This window comes from Neoarius graeffei, chromosome 11, assembly GCF_027579695.1.
Source record: "Neoarius graeffei isolate fNeoGra1 chromosome 11, fNeoGra1.pri, whole genome shotgun sequence".
Classification (NCBI taxonomy): domain Eukaryota; kingdom Metazoa; phylum Chordata; class Actinopteri; order Siluriformes; family Ariidae; genus Neoarius; species Neoarius graeffei.
The window spans coordinates 49,783,120-49,806,970 of record NC_083579.1 but is presented as its reverse complement, the minus strand read 5'-3'; the positions used below and the strand labels follow the sequence as shown (position 1 = coordinate 49,806,970).

The window sequence follows — 23,851 nt, the reverse complement described above, 5'->3', positions numbered from 1 at the left end:
GAAAAGCACTCGGAGAGCGCAGACCTCCGCCAAGAATCCTTTAAAAAAAATCCGGGATCCAGAAGGTGATCCGGATCACCGACAAAATTTAATGGATTGTTACTTGTGCCCAGTCACACCTCTGGAAAAAATTTCAGAGCAATCCGTTCATAACTTTTTCCGTAATGTTGCTAACAGACAAACCAACAAACAAACAAACCAACGCTACCGAAAACATAACCTCCTTGGCGGAGGTAATAAATAAATAAATAAATAAAAATCAGGGCTCTCTGTGACTAAGACCATTGGTCCACTGGTCACATGGAAATATAGTAGTTTGCAGAATAATTATTCAGAAGTAATTAAAAAAAAAACCTTAAATACATGAGATTTGTCTGATTTGAAAAAAGTGGTTGATAAAAGCACTTGATCCTGTCATGCTATGATAGATTGTAATAAGTACCGTAGTTCATATCCCGTTACTGAATCAAGCCTACTTAAGAGCTGTGTATAGTATTATTTGACTGAAATGTTGAAATGAATTTAGGAAAACATGAATTAATTGGTATTAGTATACAATATTTATAAAATAATCCAAGTAACTGATTACTTAGACAAAAAAAAAAAAAAGACGGATCCATTCTCAAAACAATTTGCAGCACTAACGGACATTATATAAACCCAGTGTCTGCTTCTTCAAATCAATCAATTTATCAATCAATTTCTGGCAAATCTATTCATTTTTTTGGCCATCATGTTATTCAGCCTTGCTTTTTTACAAATCCTCTTCCCTCATCTGTGCTCCAGTGCTCACACGGGCACACTTAGGACTCTGGTACTCATTATTCAGACATCTGTTCAGAATACTACTCCAAATCTTTAAGAGTGCTGAAAAGACTAGCACAGATAGCCAGCTCTCCTACGGTACAGCTCAGGGAGCAGAACCAAGTTCAACTGTAGCACTGATGGTGAGGAGAGTGTGCTTGCAAATCAGCAGCACACCGAGGAGCGTTTACACTCCGTCATTTCATCCACCATAATCTAGAACGTCAATAATGATCAAATTAAGGAGTTTTAAAGAAACCCCAAGGCCAATGAGAGCTGATGGGACCAGGAGAGGGCTCTCAAGAAGCACTCTCAGAACTAAGCAAAATGAAGCGACTGATGACGGGGACATGATAATGAACTCAAACTGAATGGCACATAAACAGCAACCATGACTTTACTTAAATGGCATGGCATAGGGAAAAAGCATTACCCTTTCAGTAAAGAATGTCCTTTGCTGCTTGGAAAATATATAAAAGCTATAATAAATCTCATACGTTGAAGGAAGAAAAGAAAAAAAACACAATTAGTGTGATAGTCCGTAAGAAAAGAGGAGATGAGGTGATGAGACGAACAGTTAATTATCTAAAGTGCTGGAGGATGGCTTTTAGGAAATAAAGTGTGGTTCAGTGACCATTAAAATGACACCCACACAGAGGAAAGCTGACGCTGTAATTGTCACAAGAGCTTCATTTCATTAGTCTTAGGTTTGCGATATGATGTTCAAATGAAAGTCGAAGGAATTATATTGAGAACATGAGGTTCACTGCAATAATTAACCTCTACATGAAAATGGGCAGTATGAATATTCATAGTATTTTTTTTTCTACAATTCCAGTTCTCGCTTAATAGCAGAAAGTTTAAATGGCTTACACTTTAGTCTCATAGTCCTTCCAGGCCTTATCGAACGGCTTTTTCAAATCCTGCAAGGCACAAAAGAGAAACGTAGAATTAACATTAAACAGTTTTACCTTGATACAGTATAAAACCCTAATACTGACATATAGTGCGACATAAAAATAAGGAAAAATAACAAAAATATGGAGCATTGCACCAGTAGACTAATAAACAGGGTATGGTCTTTGACGTAATGCACAATATAATGGACACACACCATTACGTTACGGTTATAAAGAAAGCACCGAATAATATTTCTGCAAGTGGAAAATGTTGGAACTGAATCTAACAAAATATCTTTTAGCTATTGCTCTATAAAAATCTGACCATGCTGCCCAGTTTTAGTGAAGGTGTTTAGGGACTACACAGTGCCCTGAAGGGTGCGGTTACTGACTGAGCAGCATTAAATAAAAACACTGTACAATGATCTGACATGTATATAAGCATCTCAGCATGATAATCCAGATGTGCAATATAACCAGTAGTGTACAAGCATGCATATATATATATATATATATATATATATATATATATATATATATATATATATATAACAATTAAGAGAACAAGAACATTATCTCCACAGCAGAAAGTACACAGAGAGCACGCAAAGAAACGGTAAAAAGAGTCGCTAAAGTTTCCGTTTGAGCTCAAAAGTTACTTTACATATAAGATATAACTGAATATGTTATGGATCTCGTTACAGAGTTTGGACACACCAACTCATTCATGGGATTTTCTTCATTTTGACCATTTTCTACATTGTAGAACAATACTGAAGATATAAAAACTGAAATAACATATGCAACATATATGGAATTAGAGCAGCAGCTACAATTATCAACAGTTCATAATTAGACACCTTTTCAGGTTTACCAATAAAAAACAATTTTACAAAGGTGAGTTTCAGTTACAACAGTTATTAATCGACAGGAAGACCCCCCTCGCCCTTTGATCTTGTCGTCCGATGGCAGCTCGTTACCGGAGATGGATTTTTTTTTTTAAGCATGATCAGCAATTTGAGGAAAACCTGGACGTTATCATCGCAGGTAAGCATGGTGGAAAGATCATGGACATGTTTTTACTTATCAAGTTCACCAATAGTTCATGATCTTGTCGAAACCTACTTTATTTCTTACTCTTTCATTTGACAGTCGCCATTTTGTATCTAAACACACGTTTGAGAATCACGTGAGGTGTCGATAATCGTGATCACTTTCCCCGGTGTCCACCATTATCGACACCCTGTGGAATTAAGTGACATTTACAACTGTTATGGATCGATCTTTGTGTAACATTATTGAAGTAGATGAAGTACTTAAAAAATAAAAGTGCTGCGATTTATAATAATTTTTTTTCTGACTCATAACAGTATAGAGTATTTGGAATCCTGTTGTAATAAATAGAACTAGACCGGACAATTCCCCGGGGGAAATTGTGAGAGGATGCAGTGCGCGAAGCAATTCGGTCACGCATGTTTGCTGGCTGTGAATGTGTGACCTGCAATGATGTTTCAATGCAATGATCATGTGTGTGCTTGAGACAGCAGCCGTCATGAAGAAGAGCTATTCAAGAGCAAAAAAAAGTCACTACAGGCGGAAATTAGCATGTACTGCTATAACCTGGGACAGACATCTGTCCTTACCACAAGGATAATGTTTAATTTGTGCACTGTCCCTTTTAAAAATAAAATAAACTCTAAACTCTAAGAAGAGTGTTTGCAGTTTGTATGTACGAACAGAAGTGTTCCTAATAAAGTGGGCGGCTAAGGTGAAGTGTCATGCCGACCGAGGCTGTTTTTTTTTTTTTTTGGAGTTTTGTGCTGTTTTATATGAATGACCAGGCCTCGAACAATGACAAATAACTCGACAACGGAAGCAGCTATTCACAAAATTCTTTCACAGTGAGTGCTAGAAGGGTCTCCTGAATAAAATGATGTATTTTTTTGTTTGTAGTCTTAAAAATAACGACACTAGAGCGATTTAAAAACGAGTGACTTTTCTATCACGTTTATAATGGATGTCAATGAAGCCTGTCAGCTGCACTGTCCTCAGTTTGACGCTTGTCATTCAAAAACCGTAAATCCTATCGTTTAGGTAGACACATTGTGTGAATCAGGACAAGTTTTCCTACTACTTTTGAGAAAATCATGTCTGTAGAGTGAAATTTGTAGCTGAAAACACAGTTTAAGCGAGAAAGTTTGACCTTTTTTTTTAACCTCTCTCCACTCTGAGCTTAACGAGGTCCACTGGTGTGTAACGCAATAGACACCCATTCAAAAGCCGGATTTTCTCCCAGAACCCACATGCCGTTTGAGCTGGGACTGATCCGAAAGTGTAGAACCTAGCAGAAAAGTTGAATGCCAGATCCACAGAGGAGAAGTTTTCCTACGTTTTAGAGTTTGAATCACGTCTCTAGGTGAAAGCATGCCAGAGCAGCGGATGTTTGAAAAAGTGCTTTTTTTTCAATTAATTCCATAGAAATGAATGGGGTTTTTTTGGACGATTTTTTCGCGACTACGTCGCGAAAAAATCGTAATCTGTAGAGAAAAGTAATAGCATAGCGAGTCCGATCGAGCCGCACGTTTTGATATATTGTTTGTCTGTGTGCGACGTACGGTTATTGAGTTAATCGAAATTTGCGTAGGAATAAGAAGAATACGGAAGAAGAAGAAGAAGAAATACGTAGAAGAACAATAGTTGCAGTGCTTTGCACTGCAACCTATGGGCTCCCCTAGGGGAGCCCATAGGTTGCTGTGCTGCAGCACTGCATCCTAATTAGACCAGAATTAAATTCCGAGCATATAAAAAAATTACATGCTTGAGATATTCAGATTTTTCTATTCCATTCAGAATTTATTTTTTTATTTTTTTTGCAGTTTGTTGTAAATATCTACCACATATTACAATATCAGTAAACATTTTATATTTTGGTTCGAGGAATGACATGTGACCTTTGACCTGGATTTTCATGCGGTTATAATGCCAATTGCCTGTTGACATTTATTGGTAAACAACAAAACTAGAAATTAATACAAACAACAAGGAATGATTAACAAAATGTGATATACGAAGATATTTATAAAGTGGGTAGAAAGTGAAACAAAAAGATTGACAGGTTAAACATTATCAGTTCATTTGTTTACAAACATTAGAAGTACTTCCTCGTTTACATAAGCACCGACATCGATATATTTATATAAAAGCTATTTTGTACTAAATACAAGTCTATGGAAAACAAATTTTAAATAAAAACTATGTTTTGTTAACTTAATACCACATACCGATTTTTTTTAATAAATAATCATTGAGATGTCGATAATTGTGGAACGGTGTCGATAACCGTGGACAAAGGTGTCGATAATTGTGGAACAGTGTCACGTGACCTGATACACTAAGTAATCAGGAATCAACTGATTTGGAAGTTTGAGTAATTATTCATGCACAATGTACATATTGAAAGTCTTTTCTACTTTTGCAACGGCCAAAAGATCGTTAAGGTGTCGATAATTGTAGCTGCCGCTCTATGTGGTAAGCAAAAATAAAGTGTTAAAAAACAAAATGTGTTTAATATTTTAGATTCTTCAAAGTAGACAGTGTTTACCTTGATGTTGTTTCACACACTACTGGCATTATCTTAACCAGCTTCATGAGGTAGTCACCTGGAATGCTTTTCAATTAACAAGTGTTCCTCGTCAAAAGTTAATTAGTGCAATTTCTTGCCTTCTTAATGTGTTTGAGATCAAACAGTAAATAGTAAATAATAAAAATACAGTAAATAGCCCTATTCCACAACTGTAGTAATCAATATTATGTCAAGAACTGCTCAACCAAGTAAAGAGAAACGACATCCATCATTACTTTAAAGGGCATATCACGGGTAAATTCAGGAGCAAGATCAATGTAATTCTCCTATTTTATATTAAACTTTTGGTCAAATATCTGTAACATTCTGCATTCTCTGCAATTTTTTTACCTTGCGCAATACCAGAAAAATTCAGTTGAAATCAAGCCATTTGAGGTGAATTGGTCCGCCTCTGAAAAAACCTGGCATTTGGATTTCCCGGGAAACATTGATTTTCATGACGTCGCGTGCGGGACGCCTCCCTCTGAATCCTACGTCAGCGCTGGTTTGTTTATGAGAAAACGACCTGGTGGTTTTCTGCAAATTTCTTCAACGTTATCATGTAATTATTAAAATGGTTAACAGATGTATCGTAGGAGGGTGTAGCAACACCAATCTTGATGGGATTAGTACTCATCGTTTTCCAAAAGACTGGACAATGAGAGAGAAATGGGAGCGCTTGGTCTACACAGGCTGTGCACTGAAACCATGTAAGCTCGCGCAGCCTGCTGGCGCTTCCGCAGATAACGTCACGAATCTGGCTCCAGACTCCCTTGGGATTTTTCCAGACGCGTTTTGTTATTTTATTTTTTTCTGCTGTAGATGGCCTTGTGCAAAATTACCCTTCTGGATGAGTGTGTAAAGGGACATACTTTCATATAAAAAATAAATTAAAAAAACCACGAAATTGGTCCAGAATATGCACTTTAAGACATGAAGTTGCTTAATAAAAATAAAGAAAAAACATTGAATTAGAAGGTGTGTACAAACTTTTGACTGGTACTGTATATTTTGAGCTACGTTGAACATCTGGACTATTTTCTAAGTTGCTCACAGTCTCTCAGAACCAAATATTAAATGTGCTAGGAACTGGGGAGGTATTTTGTTGAAAGAATTTTCACTGTTTAATAAACCGTAATTGTACTAAAAAAATCTCAAAATATTTCATGTGTTATTCCTTTCTGCTCATTCTCATGGATGGTGCAAATAATTCTGGAGTGGAATACGAATTACTGAAGCATAGACTGAGAAAAATAAAAGAAAAGTAAATTTTGAGAACTGTACATAGGTTGTATGGTTACTATGCTTTAAAAGATTATCCATGCAAACCACATCGACACGGATAAGATCCTCATGATCTGAGTCACAGAGTTATCATAAGAGCTCTGTGGGAATTCCATAACTACACAAACGAGGGAGGCTTGATAACGTCTGCATGGGTGAGCTTCACGAGCCGGTGAGTTTCAATAGAGAGGCTTCCTGTAGCAGTAGATCTCCATCTGAGAGCATTCAAAAATGGAGGAGCTCAAATGATTTTCTAGTAATGTTTGTGTGACTGGAGGACAAGCACAGGATTAACCACACACACAAAGTGTGTGACAATAGAGGTCTTTGGGGGACAGACAATGGGATGATGGGATTTGATGCTTTGCGTATGACATCAGCTTGAAAGGACTACACTGCTGTTCTAGCATTTCCCATAAGTCCCCACACCAGCTGGCTGAGGACACAGTGTGGGTGACTTCCACAAGAAAAAAACCTTTCTTCGAACATGATTCTGAAATGATGTCCGAGTAATAAGCAGTGTGCCACATATACAACCCCGATTCCAAAAAAAAAAAAGTTAGGAAGCTGTGTAAAACGTAAATAAAAAAAAGAACGTAATTATTTGAAAATCCTTCTCAACCTATATTCAATTGACTACAATACAAAGACAAGATGTTTAATGCTCAGACTGATAAACTACTTTTTTTTTTATTTTTTGTAAATATATACTCACTTTGAATCTGATGTCTGCAACTCGTTCCAAAAAAGTTGGGACAGCTGCATGTTTACTACTGTGTTACATCACCTTTTCTTTTAACACTATTCAGTAAGTGTTTAGGAACTGAGGACACTAATTGTTGAAGTCCTGAACATGAAATTCTTTTCCATTCTTACTTGACATACGACTTCAGTTGCTCGACACTCTGGGGTCTCCTTTGTCATATTTTGCGCTTCATAATGCACCACGCATTTTCAATGGGAGGCAGGCAGGCCAGTTGAGCGCCTGCACTCTTTTACAACAAAGCCACACTGTTGTAACACCTATAGAATACGGCTTAGCATTGTCTTGCTGGAATAAGCAGGGACGTCCCTAAAAAAGACATTGTCCGCATGGCAGTATATGTTGCTCCAAAACGTGGATGTACTTTTCAGTATTAATGGTGTTAGATTAGATAAAACTTTATTGATCCCTTTGGGAGGGCTCCCTCAGGGAAATTGAGATTCCAGCAGCATCATTACAGATAAACAGAGAAAATAAATAGAGAAAACTTCACAGATGTGTCTTCACAGATGTGCAAGTTTGTGCTGGTAACAATCTGGATGGTCCTTTTCCTCTTTAGCCTGGAGGACACAACGTCCATGATTTCCAAAAACAATTTGAAATATGGACTTGTCAGACCCAGCACACTTTTCCACTTTGCGTCAGTCCGTCTTGGATGAGCTCGGGCCCAGAGAATTCAGCTGCATTTATGGATGTTGATATATAGCTTTCACTTTGCATGGTAGATGCAGCAATGAACTGTGCTTACCAACAACGGCTTTCCAAAGTGTTCAAGCCCATGTAGTAAAATCCTTTATATGGTCATGTCAGTTTTTAAGTGCAGTGCCGCCTGAGGGATCGAAGGTCACGGGTGTTCAATGACGGTGTTCAACCTTGCCCCTTATGTGCAGAAATTTCTGTGGATTCTTTGAATCTTTTGAATGTTATGGTTCGTCAATGGTGAAATCCCTAAATTCCTTGCAATTGTGTGTTGAGAAACGTTCTTAAACTGATCGACTATTTGTTTATGCAGTTTTACACAAAGTGGTGAATCTCACACTCCATCCTTCCTTGTGAATGACTGAGCCTTTCCAATTACCATTTAACCTGAAGAATGTCCTAAACAGGTGTTTCTTGAGCATTCCACAACTTTCCCAGACTTTTGTTGCCCCGTACCAACCTTTCTGGAATGTGTTACAGGCATCAAAATCAGAATGAGTGTATATTTACAAAAAAAAAAAAAAAACTATCAGTTTGAACATTATTTTTATTTACATTTAACACAGTGTCTCAACTTTTTTTTTTTAATCAGGGTTGTAGACCAAATACATATAAAAATTTATTTCAGTGTTTTTCTTTCAGAAAAAATTAAGCCACCTCACAGAGGCTTGTGCTTGAATTGCATTTTAACTGGGAGCAACAGTTAAACTGCATCCTCATTTAGCTTCAGGTGTACCCTTTGGCTGCAGTGACTGGAGCGTGAAAGGCACAGACTTGGGTTTAATGGCTTGTGCGACAGCTCACATCTAGGCCTATAATCTCAATCCATTAGTGCATGCTTTCATCTGAGTGAGAGCAAAATCAGCATGCCTTAAGGGAATATTAACATGTAAAGCCTGGTTGTATTACAAACACTCAATAAAGCTAATTTAAATGCAAAGACTCCAAAGCCCAGTTAAGTACAAACACCCAGTAAAGCCAGGTTTAAAAACAAACACTGGAAAGCCAGGTTTAAAAACAAACACTGTAAAGGCTAGTTATAAACAAACACTCTAAAGCCGAGTTTAAATACAAAGACACTGTAAAGGCTAATTATAAACAAACACTCTAAAGCAGAGTTAAACATACACACTCCGTAAAGCCAGGTTAAATACAAAAACACTCTGTAAAGCCTCGTTAAACACAAATACTCTGTAAAGCCTCATTAAACACAAAAACACTCTGTAAAGGCAGGTTAAATACAAACACTCTAAAGCCAGGTTAAACACAAACACTCTGTAAAGCCTGGTTAAACACAAACACTCTGTAAAGCCTCGTTAAACACAAAAACACTCTGTAAAGGCAGGTTAAATACAAACACTCTAAAGCCAGGTTAAACACAAACACTCTGTAAAGCCTGGTTAAACACAAACACTCTGTAAAGCCTCGTTAAACACAAAAACACTCTGTAAAGCCAGGTTAAATACAAACACAAAAACACTCTGTAAAGCCTAGTTAAACACAAACACTCTGTAAAGCCTAGTTAAACACAAAAACACTCTGTAAAGCCAGGTTAAACACAAAAACACTCTGTAAAGCCAGGTTAAACAGAAACACTCTGTAAAGCCAGGTTAAACAGAAACACTCTGTAAAGCCAGGTTAAATACAAAAACACTCTGTAAAGCCAGGTTAAATACAAACACTAAAGCCAGGTTAAACACAAACACTCTGTAAAGCCTGGTTAAACACAAAAACACTCTGTAAAGCCTCGTTAAACACAAAAACACTCTGTAAAGCCAGGTTAAATACAAACACAAAAACACTCTGTAAAGCCTAGTTAAACACAAAAACACTCTGTAAAGCCAGGTTAAACACAAAAACACTCTGTAAAGCCAGGTTAAACAGAAACACACTGTAAAGCCAGGTTAAATACAAAAACACTCTGTAAAGCCAGGTTAAATACAAACACTAAAGCCAGGTTAAACACAAACACTCTGTAAAGCCTGGTTAAACACAAAAACACTCTGTAAAGCCAGGTTAAATACAAACACAAAAACACTCTGTAAAGCCTAGTTAAACACAAAAACACTCTGTAAAGCCTAGTTAAACACAAAAACACTCTGTAAAGCCAGGTTAAATACAAAAACACTCTGTAAAGCCAGGTTAAATACAAAAACACTCTGTAAAGCCAGGTTAAACACAAAAACACTCTGTAAAGCCAGGTTAAACACAAAAACACTCTGTAAAGCCAGGTTAAACACAAAAACACTCTGTAAAGCCAGGTTAAACACAAAAACACTCTGTAAAGCCAGGTTAAACACAAAAACACTCTGTAAAGCCAGGTTAAACACAAAAACACTCTGTAAAGCCAGGTTAAACACAAAAACACTCTGTAAAGCCAGGTTAAACACAAACACTCCGTAAAGCCAGGCTAAATACAAACACTCTGTAAAGCCTTGTTAAACACAAACACTCTGTAAAGCCAGGTTAAATACAAAAACACTCTGTAAAGCCAGGTTAAACACAAAAACACTCTGTAAAGCCAGGTTAAATACAAACACAAAAACACTCTGTAAAGCCTAGTTAAACACAAACACTCTAAAGCCAGGTTAAATACAAACACTCTGTAAAGCCTCGTTAAACACAAACACTCTGTAAAGCCAGGTTAAACACAAAAACACTCTGTAAAGCCAGGTTAAACACAAAAACACTCTGTAAAGCCAGGTTAAACACAAAAACACTCTGTAAAGCCAGGTTAAATACAAACACAAAAACACTCTGTAAAGCCTAGTTAAACACAAAAACACTCTGTAAAGCCAGGCTAAAAACAAACACTCTAAAGCCTCGTTAAACACAAACACACTGTAAAGCCAGGTTAAACACAAACACTCTGTAAAGCCAGGTTAAACACAAAAACACTCTGTAAAGCCAGGTTAAATACAAACACAAAAACACTCTGTAAAGCCAGGTTAAATACAAAAACACTCTGTAAAGCCAGGTTAAACACAAAAACACTCTGTAAAGCCTAGTTAAACACAAAAACACTCTGTAAAGCCAGGTTAAATACAAACAAAAACACTGTCCATAAAACCTGGTAAGTACAGAACAGATTCTGGCCTAACACTGACCTTGTGAAATTAGGATGTATGTCTTAATATGACATTAAAGCAATAATTTGATCGAACTATACTAATATGGGTATTGGTTAGCACAGAACATCTTAACGTTTGCCATTTTTTTCACTGCTGCAAATTAATACTCCAGTATGATATCCATTTATCGTTCACATATGGTATCACAAGAGAGCCATTTATGCCGCTTTTCCACTACAAACGCGGCTGAGTCGGGCTGAGCCATGCCGTGCTGCGTCGAGCTGAGTCGGGCTGTTGGAGTTGCATTTCGACTACAACCGCGCTGAACCGTGCTGGCTGGAAGTGGGTGGACACACTGGGTGGAGTTAGCGAAAGTGGGTGGACGTCACGTGATGTCGTTAAGCAGCGCAAACAGTGACATCAGTGAGCTTTTAAGCGGTAGTCTCACGACCCGAATAGTAAACAATAAACATGGAGGACATGGAGTCGTTAGTGTTGCTGGTCTTGGTGCTGTGGCTTGATGTCACCGACAACGCCAACAGATACTGGCAAGAGCGTACAGATGAGGCGAGGCGCATAAGGCTTCAGAAATTCTCGTAATTTGTAATTCTTCTTCTGGGTTTACGGTGTTTACAGATCCCAGCGTGCTCGCGGGGCGTGTGTGGGCATGTGAGGACACTCCTCCTCACCAATCAGTGCACAGGGGAGTGTCTGCTCACGCCCCCAGCCTCACTTGGCTCGCTTCAGCCCCACTCCAAAACGGTGCGAGTTTTAGGGGCTAAGCAGGGCTGAAGCGAGCTGAGTCGTGCTGGTTTTTGGTAGTCGAAACGCGAGCCGTGTCGGGCTGAAGTGAGCTGAAGCGAGCTGAAGTGAGCTGAAAAAGGGTAGTGGAAAAGGGCTATTATGGCCCTTTTCCACTACCCTTTCTCAGCTCACTTCAGCTCGCTTCAGCCCGACACAGCTCGCGTTTCGACTACCAAAAACCAGCACGACTCAGCTCGCTTCAGCCCTGCTTAGCCCCTAAAACTCGCACCGTTTTGGAGTGGGGCTGAAGCGAGCCAAAGCGAGCCAAGTGAGGCTGGGGGCGTGAGCAGACACTCCCCTGTGCACTGATTGGTGAGGAGGAGTGTCCTCACATGCCCACACACGCCCCGCGAGCACGCTGGGATCAGTAAACACCGCAAACCCGGAAGGAGAATAATTACAAATTACGAGAATTTCTGAAGCCTTATGCGCCTCGCCTCATCTATACGCTCTTGCCAGTATCTGTTGGCGTTGTCGGTGACAACAAGCCACAGCACCAAGACCAGCAACACTAACGACTCCATGTCCTCCATGTTTATTGTTTACTATTCGGGTCGTGAGACTACAGCTTAAAAGATCACTGATGTCACTGTTTGCGCTGCTTAACGACATCACCTGACATCCACCCACTTTCGCTAACTCCACCCAATGTGCCCACCCACTTCCAGCCAGCACGGTTCAGCACGGTTGTAGTCGAAATGCAACTCCAACAGCCCCGCTCAGCTCGACTCAGCACGGCACGGCTCAGCCCGACTCAGCCGCGTTTGTAGTGGAAAAGCGGCATTAGACACAGTTCCCTGTGCTTAGAAGATAACTCCAAACTCTCTTACAGTGGCTGTCTGAGGGCAGTTATGGGGCAGAACATGCTACTACAGTTCATGTACATAGATTATTAATGGCACAGTTTTAGGGTCTTACACTTTGGGTTTTTGAATGATAAAGGTTTTAGAGAATGTCTGACCAAGTTTGTACTTTTTATTCTTGTATTTTATTTTCCACTATTTTTAGTCTACTTCTTATCCAGTAGTATAAGTAGTTTGTGTAGGTATATATTTGTAAATACCTTTTTAACTTGCCTTATTGTCCGTTTTGTGCAAGTATGTATGTTTTGCGATATAGGCGAATTTGCTGCTGTAACACTGCAATTTCCCTTTTGGGATTAATAGCCTAATAAAGTAATCTACTTCAGGCCAACATTCAAACACTGCAGCAATTCAGCAAAATGCAATTTAGGTTCACCTCAGTCATCCGCCATCAGATGAAAAACTGACGTATTTGTGTGTTTACATGTCTACATCTATAACTTAACCACAAGTTCTTCCAAATTAAAGGCTAATCCCATCTGGAGCAATTATACAGATTCAAAATGTACTTTGAAAACACCTTTGACTGATTTTTAAAACAAATTTGCGTCCTATAAATATTAACTGACCCCCAAAATCTCCCTTAGTTTTTGGTAACCAGCTTTTCCATTCTTTTCTCAGTTCCGCAAAAGCGTGTCAAAATTCTTGCTCACGTTATTCACACATACGCTACAAATGTAGTAAATGTAGATATGTTTGTATACAAAAGTAGTAAAGCCTGGAGTACTCTCATTTAAACCTCATGACATTTGCTGCGGCTCGGGTTTCTAAAAACACTGTCTAAATTGGTGCTTTCTAGCTGACAGATCTTCACTGCAGTTTGGATAGGTCAGAAGGTCAGAAGTGCTCTGGAGAGGATTTTTTTGAAAGCACTGAGTAGAAGAGTCCCAGTGTGTCAGGTCTGGACTTTATCCCAATTAAAGCCCAGCTAAGAGTGCCTAACAACTTTAGTTACACATTCATGAAAGAGCATCTCCATGAGAGCCTTTCACTCTCCTCAGCTCTGGGCCCCTTCACCACAGGGGAGAGAGAGAGAGAGAGAGAGAGAGAGAGAGAGAGAAGCCGGGAGTCTCCAGGGAGACGAGACAGAAGCGGTGAGAAGCGGACTCATTAGGAGCAAATCACATCATGCGTCATGTAGGAGCTAACGAATCGCAGTCACATGGTGCTGCGGAGGGTCAGGAGGTCAGGACGGATTTTAATATGCCATAATCACATCCATCTGTCCATCTGCTCTCTCACACACTGACTCGATCAGATGTATTTCATTTGGGGCCCCCTGCCTTCACCAATTGTGTCAATTACTATTATGAAATCTTTGCTCCACATTTAATAAGCTGAAGAGCACAAACTAGAAAACTCTCAGCTACCCACATGAAAAGAGCGTAATAAGAAAGCTGCTCTCTTTTCGACTTTATTCAGGAGGAATGTGTTGACTGTGGAGTCTTAAACCTATACTTTGGATGAGAATTTATGCATTTCTTAACTGTATAACAGACTTTAATCCTCTCTCTGGATTCCACGGCAGTCCAGTGCACTGCTTTGTTCTCAAAAAGTTTATTGCCACCATCCAACACACCATATAATTACATAAAACATCCTAAGTTTAACATTTGTTTATTGTAAGCAAATTACATGTGCAATTTCAACTGTTTACCGAGATCACAGAGGTACGTTTATTAGTTTCTCCCTCTATTACAGTTTACTACTGTGTTTACCGCTGTGCTTTGTACTGTATATTCAATTATGAGGCAAACTCAAGTTTAATTGAAATTTGTAACGACACAGGTTCAAAATCTCAACACCGCTAAATGTCGCAAATAAACCTAAACTGAAATACTCACCCCCTTCACTCCTTTCAAATCACCCTTCAGAAGACTGTCCAGTGGAAACGTGATGATGTTATTCATGTTCTGAAACTGGAGCAAGAACAAGCATTAAACAATATTTCTCTGAGAATTTTCTGCTGCAGTGGAGATCATAATCATGTGGAGAAGCACAGAACCCCCTTACACTAGGATTGCTTACATTAGGATTCCCATTAGCATTTAAAAGAATCTATCTTGAATACAAATTCAGCGTCGGTACAACTTGCTTGGCAAGCTCAGAAAATTATTAAAGCCCACCGGATGCCTTCTGTAAGCATAGAGAAACCATCCGTCTAATCCACATCACATGCATCCTGACACTTTAATTTATTTTTTACAAAGGAAACGATTGAAAATAATCCAAATGTATAACAGTGTCCATAAAACATTAGAGATGGGGATAGTCGACGTTACACCAGCTGTATTTATAAGAAAGTTAATGTTTATTCTGGTTACCCAGAAGCATAATTATCGTAAAAACACATTGTGGACTTGTGGGCTATAGTTGGACTGTCAAACAAACGCAACGGAGCACGAGCTTACATTTTACACGCTTCACAGAACTACTGTGGCTTGTGTCTCAAATGGATGTGTGTGTCATTTAATGGGTCTAAAATGCTTTGGAAAAACATCCAGTGATAAATGGTTGACTCCAAATGCAGAAGCGCATAACCCACTGTAGCAACCTAGAAAAATGTTGCAAAAGAGGAGAGAGGAAGAGAGAAGACAGTGGAGGTGGGAGACTGAGAAGATTCTTCGAGAAAATAAGCCCACAGGATTTATTCTTTATTACTACAGAAATGAAACCGGGGCTCAACAGAAAAGCGTTCGCTCGATCACCCAGAGATCGCAAGTTCGAATCCTGTTAGCGTTTGGAGCCCAAAAGAGCAAAACTGGACCGGGCTCTCGGAGAGGAAAGAAAATAAGAAAATACAGTATTCTCTTTCTGAATAACAGCAGTACTAGGCAATCATGGGCGTCTGTGAGTTCAAGTGTGCGGAGCACTTTCCTCCAAATGTGTTACATCGCCCCGATGTTACAGGAGTTTGGAGGAAAAAAAAAAAAGATGTCTGCTGTTATCACGTGCCTCAGTGGAAGGAGGATTTGTTACCTTCCCTGGTTGGTAGCGGTCATGTGATAGAGGAATGGGTGGGTGCGTGGGATTTGACCATGATTAAATTCGGGAGAAAATTGGGGGGAAGAAAAGAAAAAACCCACAACACTCTGGTATGAAATGTTTCATCATCACAGAATCAAAACAAGCACTATAAACTCTAATAATACAGCAAATAACATTATAGCCTTGGATTATAGCCCTTCAACAGCTGACAAAAATGCCTGGGCGGAAATTGCATTTGACCCTCCTGCCATAAAGCCTCGAATGATGATTACATTGCCAAATGACCCTGACGTTTTACCAACCAAAAACAAAATGTACAGAAAAATCCATTTCCTCTTCAATACTAGAGCTATACTGCAAAAATGAGATCTTAGCGAGTGAAAATATCTTAAATGTGGTCAAATTCCTTACAAAAGACTACAGTAAAGCAAATACAGGATTACTAAACCTATTTCTAGACTTTTTTAAAATAATTTAATGCTTGAAATTGTGTTATTGTGTCAGATAATTTTGCTCATTTCAAGTGTTCATTTCTGAAAAGGCGCAACATTATCTGCCAACAGGTTAAGAAAATGTAAAGTTTGAAATTGGTTTAAAAAATGTCTGGAAAATTTGAATAATCTTATGTGATTTATAATAATAATAATAATAATAATAATAATAATAATAATCATCATCATTAACACTGGGTAAATTTTACGATATTTAAAGATATTTTCATTTGCTTAAAATGACTTTTGTAAACAGTGTAGCACATGTACAACTCCATTCACACACATGAAGCGCTCTCACCAGATTCTTGAAGAGGGCGGTGAGCTCCTTGGTAAATACAGAGAACTTGAGAAAGGCTGAGCCAAGGTCAGGGTCATCCCGGTACACACAGTTCTCACCAAACTTCTCCAGAGCTTGAGTGTACTGCTCCTCGTTCTCAACATGAGCTGAAAGAAGAGAAGTGAAAACATGACCTGTAATACAATCTGCCGTAAACTGAGTGAGGGCTCACAAGGCAAGACCTTCTCACACTATTACAATAGGGTCACATTTAACCCAGCACATAATCATCATAATGTGAGGCACAAAAACTTCAGCTGGCTTTATACTATGCGATTCTGGTGGTCATTTACGATTATTGCTTGTCGCGCTCTGAGATGATCCTGTAACGAAAGAGCTGTAACGAACTAGCTGATGACATGTTCTTCATGTCGGGGTAAACGATGACGACAGCAACTAAGTTCTGCCAGAATTGGTGCACAGCTACAAATCTGTCATGTGATGCTATTTCAATGGAAAACAGAAATAGTTTCACGCTGGCATAACTGGAAGTAAACATGATGAACAAAGCATTTGCATTCTAATAACTAGCTACACATCTGGAAGCTGTAATTCATCCCGTTTCTTTTCATGTTGCGTCCCTTTTTGTCCGACTTTATACAGACATACTGTCTGTAGCCACAATTCAACAAATTACTCTTCTTTTACATCCAATACATTTTAACATTTTGCCATTGCCAATCCCATTTTAGACAAGGTGTCGTAGCAGTGGTTACACTCAGATTTTAAGTCAGTTTTTCTGACACGACCAGAACTTTGTCATCGGCTGTCTTTGGTCATAGTGGCACTAAATCCCCCGCCAGTTAGCATGACGCATTATAGATTCTAAGACTGACGTCCACTCATGACCAAAGATTATCCTTTGTGACGTGTGATTTTGCCTGCCACAGCAAAATCAGGCTGAATATCAGACAGTGTAAAACCAGTTGGAGGCGTCTAATCAGCCAAAAAGCTGAATGGTATTTAAAAAAAAAAAAAAATTGGCCAGCTATCACTGAAACAGATTGGGTAGTTTCTCACGATCAAATGGCTCTTCTATCTTGCTTCCTGCTGTGTCCTTGGTTTGGGCTTCTTTCCTCTCAATCCTATTGTGTTAAACCAGGCACATGGGATCTGCTTATTATTTCAATCCCTTTATTTCCACTCCATGTGAGATAACACCAAATGCCACTGATTGTAGCCAAATGGCAATTTAAACGCGTCCAAAAACCCAGAACTTCCTCTTGCCCAGTAAAATAGGATTAGCTTTTCTTTATCTACACCCCCCTGCCCATGTTAACACGACAGAACATGTAAAAAAGGCAAACAAGAGATTATTTAATTCCCTCAACTACAATGGAAATTCTCTAGTGTTGTTAGAAATGAGCTTTCTTTTCAGTTTGCCTCTGGGAACGTGTGTAATGCACAAGCCTAAACATGTTGTAAAAGTGCATTGCAGGTTGTGCGCGCGTGTGTGTGTGTGTGTGTGTGTGTGTGTGTGTGTGTGTGTGTGTGTGTGTGTGTGTGTGTGTGTGAGAGAGAGAGAGAACGCGAGAGTGGGGGTTATAATCAACAACTGCAGTGTTTATAGGTCATGCTTTTATGTGTTATGTCTGCTTTTGTGGTCATCATCTCAACAGTTACTCATACCCAGAATGTCTTTCTGACTGTACCAACTTTTGGAACAATTCTCAAGCACATCAGAGAGAGAGAGAGAGAGAGAGAGAGAGAGAGAGAGAAAAAAAAAACCCACAGTAAAGAACCTAAAAGAATAAACTGTGACCAGGATCTTTAAATTTCTGAACACCCTTTTACGTTTTATTACAATCTATACACTACCAGCAATTAAACATAGAAAAAAATTTAAACAAGTGCGCCATCAAATCTGCAAATCTGCAGAAGTATCTTATTCATTGTCTGCTCGAAGATTTTAATGAGAGTCTGAAGTAATGTTTCACTAAAGGCAACTACACTTGTTTAATGAAGCAGTTAATGTAAGAGTGTAAGGTAGCCTGGATATCTCTTAGTTTTAATATCTGCTGTAAGACAGTGATCCAGATTGTACTTTTCTAGTTAGAGCTAGATTTTTTCCCAATTAACTTAAAAAAAAATAAAAATTTCTCTGGGGCGGCACGATGGTACAGGTTCTTGGTTCTAAGGTTCCGTGGTTGAACCTCATGGCAGACGAGGGTCTTTCTATGTGGAGTTTGCATGTTCCCCCCCCCGTGTCTGTGTGGGTTTCCTCCGGGTGCTCTGGTTTCCTCCAAAATCCAAAAGACATGTGATTAGGTTAACTGGCCACTGTAAATTGCCCATACTCTAAGGCCCTGTCCACACAGCAAAGGATTCAGGTGAATCCGATACAATTGTTTATCGTTTAGGCCTGGCGTCCACACGGCACCGGTGTTTTGGGTGCCCCAAAACGAAATCTTTTGAGAACGGGTTCCAGAGTGGAAAGATCTGGCAACGTTGCCGTTGCGAAGTCGTCTGGATGAGTAGAACGGATTTGTTTACGATGACGTCACAGCCACATGACTGTGAGTGCTTCACGCCGGGTAGAAGTGTAACGAACTCGATGCGAGTTGTCAACAAATCCTATAACTTGGTTCATGAAACACGCTTACCAAATATTTTCACTGTGAATATTTATTGTGTAATGGTGCAAAGTGAGAGAGAGAGAGAGAGAGAGAGAGAGAGAGAGAGAGAGAATAGCCCTTAGGGCAGAGTCAATCCCGCCAGCAAAAATAGGGAAAAAAAGGAGCGATCTCACCTCTTCAGATGTTGGTTTAAGTCCTACAATACATTCCTCAAAAAGGGCGTAGAAGAACAAATTAATCCATCAACGTGTAGCATTCAATTTATTCTGGACCATTAAAGACGCCGCCTTCCGCGTAGAATCATACGTCATCCTTGCCGCCATATTGGATGGGTCAAAGCGGAGAATAAAGATGCCTCATTCATGTGCTGCGTTTAACTGTACCAGCAGGTTTACCGTCCAAACGAGATCACATGGGATTACCTTTCACAGGTGAGACTGGAAAAATACTTTTCATTGTATTTGGTCATTATAATGTAATTTTACGAACAGATTTTTCTGACTTTATGGCTAATATGAAGTCTCGCGCATAATAGTTTATGCGCATGCGTCCTTACTTCTTCTATTGTTCTGGTGTCTCCGAAGGGACCGTCTTACAGCGCTCCTAGAGGTGTGGCATGTGTATTGCATCGTTTTCAGCAAGCGTTGCGTTGCCATATGGACCTGATATTTTACTGATCGTTGCCCATGTGGACACGATATTTTTTTAAATAACATCTCGTTGCCGTTGTCGTGTGGATGTAGCCTAAATGCGAGTGGTTGTTTGTCTGGGGAAGCTGTGACAGGCCTCGTGAGCCGGCAGTAGATGAACCGTGCTTGCGATAGACGCAGAAAGCCTCATAAGAGGCTGGCAAGTGACAGGCCAATTGACCCACAGGACATCAGGATAAAATAAATAAACAAACATTCCTCTGGTCATTTTCTTTTAGTTTTTCTTTCTTAGATTTCTTACTTGGAATTAGTTAAGTTGAAATAATTTATCAAAGTTTAACCAAAGCTTAAAAAAAAAATTTTGCAGTGCATTCGAACTAAGATCCCATTAAGTCAGACTGATAAATTAATATTTCATCATAACAAGTAGCGGTTAGCTCTAATTCATTATAAAATTTGACACCAGTATAAAAACAAGTGACATTTTGTTCCAAGTGTTTGATTTTCTTTTTATGTTCTCAATAAATAGCCTTTGTACAAACCGCTCTCTAAAACTCACTCAACTGTAGGATGTTAGTGGCCTTTTTAAACTTAGCTTCAGTATTTCAAAGATTTTTGTCCGTTCCGAATATTTAGCAACACGCATATTGATATCCGAGTCAAGAATCATTATTATTCTTGTCACCCACCCATACTCCCATGAGTATATTAAACTAGCCCACAGTGAGTAATACACCTTTACTGACTGTGAAATAGAGCTTGACAGCTATTTATAGGGCTCAGTTACTTACCCCCACTCTACCACCCTGAAAGACGGGTGCACAGTCAAGAACTACTGGCCTCTGATGAATAATACATTAGTCTAAGCTAAAGTGGAGTTCATAAGGATCAGTGTCAGTTGCTTTCTTTCGTTCTCTCTTAGCTATTGTCTCAGCACACAGAGGACATAATGAGGCAGGAAATGAGGCAGTGGCGTGCTGTCATTTTGGAGTTGGCCCAGAGTTGGGAAATAGCAAAGACATACCCAAAACAAAAGAGGAAAAATGGGAATCCAGGCCATACTCCAACAAAGCTGTGTTTTCATCTGTTTGCTCAGATTCTTAAGAAAGAATTTGGCAAAAGTAAAAATAAATAAATAAAATCAAAACACAGAGCTGCTGAAAAAATACTAACCAAATTAGTAGCTATAGCACCAATGGTAGCCCTAAAACCAATATAATGCCAATGTAAAACTAGAAGGTCATACTTCACCATGCCACACATTCGGATTTGCATCAAAAGCTAATCAATTGTTCCTTGGCCTACCTTTCTTTAAAATGTCATCAAAATCTGTTCACTACTTATTGAGTTACGTTGGGAACAGACAAACAAACAGAGGTGAAAACATAACCTATTACTATTACAACTGCAAAGGTTAGAATGCACCACCACTAACCAGGAGTCTTTTGGATAATAATTAATAACTTGGAATTCAGCACTATTGCATCAAGACTCCACACATTCTCCTGGATGTCCAGATCACAAACTAAAGAGGACCAGGCAGTCACTGGGGTGGCATGGTGGTGTAGTGGTTAGCACTGTCTCCTCACAGCAAGAAGGTTCTGGGTTCGAGCCCAGCGGCCGATGGGGCCTTTCTGTGTGGAGTTTGCATGTTCTCCACATGTCTGTGTGGGTTTCCTCTGGGTGCTCCGGTTTCCCTCACAGTCCAAAGACATGCGATTAGGTTAACATGAGGCAGCCTTGGGCTGAAGTGCCCTCGAGCAAGGCACCTAGCCCCCAACTGCTCCCCGGGTGCTGTAGCATGGCTACCCACTGCTCTGAGTATGTGTGCACGCTCATTGCTCACTTGTGTGTGTGCGCATGCGTGTTCACTGCTTCAGATGGGTTAAATGCAGAGGATGAGTTTCATTGTGCTTGAGTGTGCATGTGACAAATAAAGGCTTCTTCTCTGCAAGCCTCAGTGCCACCACACCGACAGTTAACAGCTACAAAGCAAGGCAGCTCATTCACACTAGAAAAGACACCATGTCACTGCTGGGCTCTGAAAAGGTGAGAAGCTTTGGGGGGAGAGAAGAGTGTGAGACAGCGAGCAGAAAAGTGTGAAGAGCTGCTACCTTCCAAACATCTGCTGTAGCAGTTTATCCTGTCCTACAGGGTTGCAGGCAAGCTGGAGCCTATCCCAACTGACTATGAGCAAGAGGCGGGGTACACCCTGGACAAGTCACCAGGTCATCGGAGGGCTGATACAAACAACCATTCACACCTATGGTCAATTTAGAGCCACCAGTTAACCTAACCGGTATGTCTTTGGGCTGTGGGTGAAACCGGAGCACCCGGAGGAAACCCACACAGACATGGGGAGAACATGCAAACTCCACACAGAAAGGACCTCATTGGCTGCTGGGCTCAGAGAGAGAGAGAGAGAGAGAGAGAGAGAGAGAGAGGGGTATGCAAAAGTTTGGGCACCCCTGGTCAAAATTGCTGTTACTGTGAACAGTTAAGCAAGTTGAAATGATTGCCAAAAGACATAAAGATGACTCACTCCCTTTATATTTCAAGCAAAAACAATTTATTTTCATCTTTTACATTTTCAAAATGGCAAAAAAGGAAAAAGGGCCTGAAGCAAAAGTTTGGGCACCCTGCATGGTTAGTACCTAGTAACACCCCCTTTGGCAAGTGTCACAGCTTGAAAACACTTTGTAGCCAGCTAATAATCTTTCAGTTCTTACCTGGGGGATTTTCACACATTTGTCCTCACAAAAGGCTTCCAGTTCTACAAGTTTCTTGGGCTGTCTTGCATGCACTGCTCTTTTGAGATCTATCCACAGATTTTCAAATGATGTTTAGGTTAGGGGACTATGAGGACCAGGGCAAAACCTTCAGCTTGTGCCTCTTGAGGTATTCCATTGCAGATTTTGAGGTGCGTTTTGGATCATCGTCTTATTGTAGGACCCATCCTCTTTTTAACTTCAACTTTTTTTACAGATGGTGTGATGTTTGCTTCCAGAATTTGCTGGTATTTATTCAAATCCATGCTTCCCTCGACCAATGAAATGTGCCCTGTGCCACTGGCTGCAACACAACCCCAAAGCATGATGGATCCACACCCATGCTTCAGAGTTGGAGAGGTGTTCTTTTCCTAGAATGTGGCACCCTTTTTTCTCCAAACATACCTTTGCACATTGTGGCCAAAAAGTTCTATTTTGATTTCATCAGTCCACAGGACTTGTTTCCAAAATGCATCAGGCTTATTTAGATGTTCATTTGCAAACTTCAGACGCTGAATTTTGTGGCTAGGATACAGGAACAGTTTTCTTCTGAGGACTCTTCCATGAAGGTCATATTTGTTCAGGTGTCGCTGCATAGTAGACCAGTGCACCACCACTCCAGGGTCTGCTAAATCTTTCTGAAGGTCTTTTGCAGTCAAACAGGGTTTTTTATTTGCCTTTCTAGCAATCCAACGAGCAGTTCTTTCAGAAAGTTTTCTTCATCTTCCAGACCTCACATTTCTTAATAACATTACAATCTGAGGAAACGGCTATGAAAACACTTTGCTACGTTCTTGTAGCCTTCTCCTGTTTTGTGAGCATCAATTATTTTATTATTCAGAATGCGAGGGAGTTGCTTAGAGGAGCCCATGGTTGTTGATTTTTAGGGACAAGTTTGAGGAGTCAGAGAATTTATACAGCTTTGAAATCTGCATCATCTGACCTTTCCTAACGAAGAATTTGAACAAGCCACAGCTCAATAAGCTAATTAAGGTCTGGAACCTTGGTAAAAGTTACCTGAGAACTCAAATGTATTGGGGTGCCCAAACTTTCACATGGTGTTCCTTTTCTTTTTTCACTCTCCAATTGTACAAAACAAAAATACACAAATCTTGCAGAAAACGCTGAAAAGAAATGTGTCGTCTTTATCTTTATGCCTTTTGGTGATCAGTTCATCTTCTGCTCACTTAACTATTCACAGTAACAGATATTTTCAGCAAGGGTGCCCA

At 39.7% G+C, this 23,851-nt stretch overlaps 1 protein-coding gene across 2 annotated transcripts in view; it reads right to left on the bottom strand.

Annotated features, from left to right (window-relative positions):
• asap2a (ArfGAP with SH3 domain, ankyrin repeat and PH domain 2a) overlaps window positions 1-23,851 on the bottom strand; it is a 157,440-nt gene that overhangs the window by 55,009 nt on the left and 78,580 nt on the right. For both annotated transcript variants that reach the window (XM_060934099.1, XM_060934101.1), the window contains exons 3-5: window positions 16,590-16,735; window positions 14,654-14,728; window positions 1,678-1,727 (exon numbers count right to left, since the gene is read on the bottom strand). In XM_060934099.1, coding sequence (XP_060790082.1) covers window positions 1,678-1,727; window positions 14,654-14,728; window positions 16,590-16,735 — 271 coding nt within the window. The remainder of the gene's footprint in view (window positions 1-1,677; window positions 1,728-14,653; window positions 14,729-16,589; window positions 16,736-23,851) is intronic.